Raw genomic sequence first — 7,329 nt, 5'->3', positions numbered from 1 at the left:
TTTGATGTGGGAACGTTTAAGTTTTACAAGATGAAGCGTGGAGCCTCTCTACTGCTCGCAGAGAAAAACAAGCTTTACGAAGGCAGACACGACGAGAGGAGCGAGCTTTCACAACCTGAAGTGTTAACTTTGGCTGCAGCTTGTTCAAGCTTGTTGTTCACAGCTGTGAGACTCTTTACTGCCCATTTAAACCTGCAACGTTCACACTTCAGAAGGAGCAGAATGAAAAGAGGATCCACTCTACTTCTTCACTGTAGCCAAACTGATTTATCAGGGACACTTTTCTCCTCAGGTTTCAGAGATTTCCTGAGCTGTGTCCTTTAACTCTTCCACTAGCAATGAATTACTTGAGAGTTTTAACTGTATGGAAAATGACTGACATACTTGCACGGAAGTAACACAGTCAAGTGAACAGGAAATTTAGGAACACAAGAAGGACAGACAAAGGTCAGAGGTAAGCACTGGATCTGTGGAAGTAAATGGGTAAACTGTCAGGTACGATATGAGGTAAAGTGGAAATCCATACGAAAAGAATAAGATTAACAAGCCATAAAGAGTTTTACAGTAGAAGTCAATGGGTTAACCGGAATGGTGAGAATGAAATGAATAAGGAGTGTAAAATAAACAGTTTTAACAGTTAAAAAAGCAGATAACAACCCCCAAATAAGCAGAACTTTATGGTTGAAGCAAATATTTTTAAGTAAATTCAGTTTTGTTAAATTTTATTTAGGAAAACTATGGAAAGAAATTTTGTGACTTTCTCAAATTTAAGTATTTAGGAATCCTATAAGCTATTAGATTGAGTATATATTCCACCTCTGTAATATTCTTGCGAATATTTTTTTATATCTATAATTGAGTTATTTGTGTATATTATTATGTATTAGATTTGTAAACTTTGTACCATATTGTGTTATTTCAAAAGTTTAGTCTGTTACTGTTACTGAAAAGTCTGGGAGATGAAAGGATTTCTTTCAGTTGTAGTTCTGCATTTGGCCATTGGGGCAAATATTCCATCCACAGCATCAGCTCTAATACAGTTTCTAATAGTAAACGATGACGCAGCCTCTGGATTTTGACCCACTGCGGCACTCCTTTGCCAGTGTTACACTTTACTTTAACACTAGTTACAACAGTATTGACACTTGATATGCACCTGTCATCATTTCCTTTTTTTTTCATTTTTTTCCCTACGCTTTCTGCTGCTGTTGTGCAACACAAATCTCCGATACTTCATTTCTCTTCTGCATCAGCTGCTGTTTGGCAGTTTTCCCTTTCTCCTTCATCCTGTCGCATGTGACGGCACGTGTTGGATACATAAACCCAGAGTCCAGGGCCAGGTTTTGGGTTTTCCTTTCAGTCATCACTGCTGCTCCTCCTCCTCCTCTTCATCCTCCCTCCATTCAGGCTCCAACTTGGAGAAAACATGTCAGTTTTTGGCTCTGTGGCTGTTCTCAGCATGCACGTGTGAAGAGAACGGATGTGTTGTGATGTGGGCGGAGCTTGTGTGTGTGTTTGTGTGTGTGTGTGTGTGTGTGTGTCTTCCCATCGTGCTCAGGTCCAGGAGCAGCGAGGCCACCGAGGACGCTCTGATTTCACGAGTTTTACTGCGAGCACGTGCAACAAACCTCAGTGACCCAAACACACTGCTGCTGTGATCAGTGTGTGCATTGACAGATGTCCCACTGACAGACGCTTGTCACAGTAGTTTGTCCAATTCTGTGTTTGTGAAACATCCCCGGCTGATATACATTCCTGTCGTTCCTGTCAGTACAACCCTCAGAGATCCTCCCACACAGGTTCCACATCCAGATGCTGCTCTGTGAGCCAAACAAAAAAACGTCTGCTATCAACATCATTTAGGTGATGATGGTGAAACATGAGGCTACAATTATACAGAAATTAAGTACAATAAACACTCTTTATACCACAAGAGGTAACTCTTCTCAACAAACTGTCAACATGTGCAGCCCTTACATATATGATTAAATTACTCAATGAACTGGAAGGGGCTTCAAGGTCAAGGGCCCCTGGGCCTTATCATACTCAAAACTACAACTAAAGGACACAAAATAACAACAAAGTGTAACAACATCTACACAATTAAAAAGCCGCAAGGAGAAACAAAACAACAAGAAAGACAAAAAACAATAAAGAGAACTGAAAGAAATCCAAAAAAGTCAAAACAACCACCAACAGCCACAAAACAGAGATTAAAAATGATCAAAAAGAGTCTAAAAGACCACAAAGCAGAGAAAACAAAAGGATACGATGTAACAAAAATGCAAAATGATACAACAAACTAACCACAGAGCCACAAATCAACACTAACAAAAAAAGTCAAAAAATAGCTAAAAAAATTGATAAAACTGCTAAAAATTGAAACAAGAAAACAACAAAAAGAGACAAAAGAACTGAAGAAAGAAACAACATGAAAAAACAAATTGTGCACAACCAGAGAAATGTCTCTTACACTAATATGATTTTCTAACTTTTACATTAAAAAAAAGTCTTGGCACAGATAAACACGGGTGTTACAAACAAAGAACAGACACTAAATGGATGATTTCACTGTTGACACAGTTTCTGACGTTTTTGTGGTTCTTTGTGATCACAGCCTGCTGCTAACCTCCTACTCTGAAGTGTCCAACAGCCAAACCCTGGAAAACAACAAAATGAGGAAAGGGAAGGGTGAGGAAGGAGGAGGAGGTGTGCATGATGAAAAAAGCAGAGAGGGGGTAAAAAAGAGAGAGAGAAAAAAAATCATGTTTGAGGTCCAGAGAGAAAAGGGAGGGGTGCAGGCTGCCGAGAGAGGAGGGCATGTACAGTAACAGAGGGCCGTATGTGGGGCTTGGAGATGCCTTCCAGGCCACGCCCACCTGCAGAAGCTATAGATGTTGCCGTTTCAGTGGTCCCCCTCTTCACAGCGAGGATGTCCAACAGCTGAACAAGTCCTAAGTCCGACTAACCAACTGCAGGGAGAGGCACTTAGTGAAGTTGTCCAGCACCTGGTCGCTCCTCATCCTTTAAATCTGCGCCCCATCTTCATCTCCAGGCTAATCCCAGAGGCTGCATCCTCGCCTTCATCCTCGTCTCCTGCAAGCTGAAGCTTTGAGAGGTCATGCCGGGCATCGCTCCCCTCCTCCGAGTCCTCCTGCTGCTGCTCGAGGGCACGACTCTCCTCAGCGGCATCCCTGCACAGAGGATCAGAGGCAAGTGCACAAAACGGCATGCAAAAAAACCCAAGTTGCATAGCGTAATGGGAAGTCAACGGGGTAGCACGGGCATGAAAGAGAGCAGAAATAAGTAAAGTAACAGAGCTGTAATAATAAAAATGCAAAAACTAAAAGAGTAAATGGCTCATTTCATGCATGAATGAAACAGATTGGCATAAAGTTGTGAAACAAAAGATGGTGACATGCTTACAAGTAGTACTAAGCAATAGGAGGTTTGAAATAAATGAGGAAAATGTACAGAAATAAATGCTAAAAGAATGGAAGTAAGTGGGTGAAATGTCTACAGAAAAGAAACAAATAGTTGTGAAACAAAGTGGCATCAACTTGATAACAATGTAATACAGCAAATGTAGAATAATGTTTGCAGCAACAAAAATGTGTCCGTGGGTCTGTCGAACAGGATGGATGTAATAATTAATATGTGAACACGTGTGCATAGGATGGCAAAGTCGTGAGGTGTGAGAAGAAAAAAAGTCAGGTTTAAGTCACGAAAATGTGGAAAAGTGCAAAGATGAAAGTAAATGGATGTAGGAGATTTAGGCAGGAAGCAATGCAGGTACACAAGAGTGAAAATAAATGGTTAAATTATAAAGTAGGAGTAGGGATGAAAAATCTGTCCACAGAAGACGCATAAACATAAGAGAAAAAGAGAAAGCATTAAAGTTATGAGGACAACGCTAGAAGTGCTAAAGTCAGCATGATGATTGGGTGCAACTACCTTGAAGTTAATTTTAAAGTTAACAGGCTGCAAAAGGCAGGCAAATATCTCAAACGTGTCCAAATTAGTTCAGTGTGATGAGTTTATTGAATCTTTTGACACATGAGGAAACCCTGAGGAAACTGAATGTTTAAGAGCTGAACAGCGTTTTCATGCTGCTACTTGTCCCAGGTTTTAGCAGAATTAGCAGATTTCCCTGGTTGGAGCGCCTGCTTATCCTTCAGTGTTCCTGCACATAAAAAAAAAGACTCATTTGTGAATAGATTTGAGTTTTTGTCTTGCTTAATCTGCCATGTGTGCCGTTAATGACCTGTGCAGCTCTTCGCCTGCAGGTGCTTGCCTGATTCTGTCATCAGTGCGTTCTCTCCTTTCTGCTGACTCGGCTTCTTTGGCTGCAATAATGGTCTGCAGCTGCGGAGAAGTGACAGAATACTCTTTCAGAACACTTTATAATACATGCATTTTGGCCTTTTCCTGATTGCCTTTTGGCTGAGTGTTGAGGTGGATTTTGGTTCGGTGTCTTTGTCAGCTCCTGCAGCCAGGCTTTGCTGCAGGTTGTGCCTGCCCTGGCCCGATGGGAGGAGGGGCTAATTCATGAAATAACCTGTCATTTTTTTCTGCCTCATTGAGCTTTTTATGTTATGTAAGATGATAAAATCCCCCTCATTCAGAGAGACACGGTGGGCTGATGTGACAGCTCAGAGAAGATTACCTCACCGGGTGAGAGACAGCCAAGAGCAACATAGAAGGACAGAGAGAGTGAGTGATGTGTTTGGAGGAGCTCCGTGTTTTTTTTTTCCAGTTTGTTTTATCTTTTTTTGCATATATTTTCCGCAGTTCTTTCTTTATAGGGAAGTTTATTGGTGGCAAAAGTACAGAGTGAGCAAAAATGTAATTAATGTGGTGAAGAATAAGAAGCACACAGGGACACGTGTGTAAATGTGGAACAAATTTCCTGCTAAGTCCTGCTTTGATTTTGTTTGTTTCAGCTGGCTTTGTTTCAGATTCGGGGGATCCTTGACAACAGTTTCATCAGGCCACGCCCACATACAGCTGTTAGATTCAGTTTTTATACCGAAGCTCTTAAAGGGAAAAGTTAACTAGCCAAACAGGTTATTACGGGGCTCTCAGTGTTTGTAAAACAAAGACCAGTTGCAGGGGTTTTGTCATTGTTAAACTTCCATACAACTCCTGTTTTAGTTTTCTGGGCAGCTGCTTCAAAAAACAGCTGTTTCCCATTATTTTCGTTGAATACATCTAGGTACAAATAGAATTCGAGGGTTATAATTTTGCACGTGTAACCGTTTCTTCACATTTTTCCCTGTGCAAACTCAGAGTGGATGTAAAGCTTGTCCTATCAAAGAAATGCCATGAAATATTGCAAAAAGATTTCTCTTTTGACTTATTGTGTAAAACGATAAGGTGTCACTAACAATAATTTTTTTCTCTATTCTTCATTGTTATTAAATACCTCTCTAATTTGTTTGGTTTCTCTTTGAACTGTTTCTCCCCTTAAAAGCAGCCAAACTGAGTTTTTTTTTTTAACATAATGTTGCAGTTGACCTGAAGGGCCCCCCCTTTATCGCCTTTTTTTTGGGTCATTTATATAAAAAAAAACAACAACCCAAGGTTAGTCCCCACTTAAATGCTAAAACATGCAATATCTATTGAGGCACCAGCAGTTAGTCAGTCCCCACAGACTCCCCATTAAAATGTCCAGCTTTACTCGAGAAGCCAACATGTTTGGAGTCGGATACACAAACAGATTTAATTATTACAAATGTAACTTCAGTTGCAGGTGACCTGCAGGGGGCACTAAGTAACATTTTAGTACTTTCATTGATTAGTTGATGAATTTTAATTGTATGAGTGGGTGGGTTTTTGATGCTGTTTCGTAGCTTACCTTTAGGGTAACATCTCATGATAACTAACATTTTATGTTCAGTAAATTAAATCCAGTTACACAAAAACCATCTGGAGGTGTGGCCAAAAGGGGGTGCAGGATCAATGTGCAGTCTTTTTCTCATGGAGTTTTTCAAATAAATGACTTTGAAGATTATTTCAGGATCAGTTTCAGGCTTAAAGTTGAGTTTCAGCATGTTTTAGTTCTTTGTGTATTTTCTTTTGGGGGGATTTCCCACCTGAAAGATGATAACAACCCTCACTGAAGCCAGCAGCAGGAGCAGACGCTTGGAGGTCTAGAGATACCGGGGCCTGTGCTGTATCACAGATGACTGTTTGAGTTCCACCACACTGTTTTACCGTTGCTGCTAATGAGCTGGCTTGCTCTGTTGTCTGGTGGCATTTCTTCCCTTAAAAGGAGCTGCTGCACACTGAGTGTGTGCAGAAACAGACTCCAGACTGCACGCAGGCGATTTCTTTTGCTAACTGGAAAATATTACGTGTGTCTCTCTGGTCGTCCGACTACGACCAGTACCTTTTAATACTGCATCTTGTGTGGTGGTTTATTGTTCATGTTTTGTTGCAGTACTCAGTGACTCATGTATCACTTTTTGGTACAACATTATCTTTCAGTTCATTTTGATGTTTTGCTGTACTTCTAATGTAATTCTTAGTGGTAGTTATTTTGGAACCTTTCTGGGTTATGAGCAGTTTATAGCTGCTCTTTGTGCATAGTAATACTTTATGTGTTCTTTGTGGATCAGATGCCGTTTTATAGTACTTTGGATTGTTTTTTCCCACAGTACTTTGATGTAACAGTTTGGTTTCTTGTAGTATTTTAGCCTTTGTTAGGACTTTGTGCTCCTTTTTGGTACTTTATTTTGAGCAGTTTTGTGGTACTTTCCGATTCATAGCAGTGTAAGTTTAGAGTAGCTTTATATTTACTTTGATGCACTTGGTTCATTACTGTTTGTTTGTGCTACCTGGTGACATAGTTAATGTGTAGTTCTTTATACATGGCAGTACTTGTTCTTTGGTTTTCATATTTTGCACACTTGGGTGATTTTTCTGTAGTTTTACCTCCTTGTGATACCCTTTTCTTGTAGTAAGATGAAGTAAAAGACCTGTTTTAGTACTCTTGTTGGTAATTGTTGAGTTCTTATGGTTGTTTTTTGTGCTTCTGGGCATTTGGCTCTGTGCTGCAAGAATTTATAGAAAATGTTATGCTTTTTTGACTGTCTTTTGTACTGTTGCAGGTATTTAATGTAGCACATGTGATGATGTTAGTTGATGAGAACCAGTGTTGGGACTAACGCGTTATTAAGTAACGCGTTACAGTAACTACGTTATTATTGTGGTAACGAGCACGGTAACTAGTTATTATGCCAAAATCAGGAACGCGTTAGTCGTTACTGGGATTTAGATAGGGTCGTTACTCGTTACTTCGTGTGGTGGCTATCGCGGAGCTTCCAC

At 40.3% G+C, this 7,329-nt stretch overlaps 1 protein-coding gene across 14 annotated transcripts in view; it reads left to right on the top strand.

Moving 5' to 3' along the window:
* Window positions 1-2,898: 2,898 nt before the first annotated feature.
* The window catches only part of abi3bpb (ABI family, member 3 (NESH) binding protein b), a 46,098-nt gene continuing 41,667 nt past the window's right edge, over window positions 2,899-7,329 (top strand). For 4 of the 14 annotated variants that reach the window (XM_005943328.2, XM_005943325.2, XM_005943326.2 and 1 more), the window contains exon 1: window positions 2,901-3,212. In XM_005943328.2, the coding sequence (XP_005943390.1) occupies window positions 3,122-3,212 (91 nt within the window). In that variant the 5' untranslated portion in view covers window positions 2,901-3,121. Of the gene's footprint in view, window positions 3,213-7,329 lie in introns of all 14 variants that reach the window. The other 10 variants (XM_005943321.2, XM_005943324.2, XM_005943323.2 and 7 more) reach the window with 5 other exon arrangements.

Source organism: Haplochromis burtoni, unplaced genomic scaffold, assembly GCF_018398535.1.
Source record: "Haplochromis burtoni strain Fernald_Lab_line unplaced genomic scaffold, NCSU_Asbu1 Contig_332, whole genome shotgun sequence".
Classification (NCBI taxonomy): domain Eukaryota; kingdom Metazoa; phylum Chordata; class Actinopteri; order Cichliformes; family Cichlidae; genus Haplochromis; species Haplochromis burtoni.
Note: the sequence above shows the minus strand (reverse complement) of the source record. Positions and strands in the feature narration are given on the sequence as shown.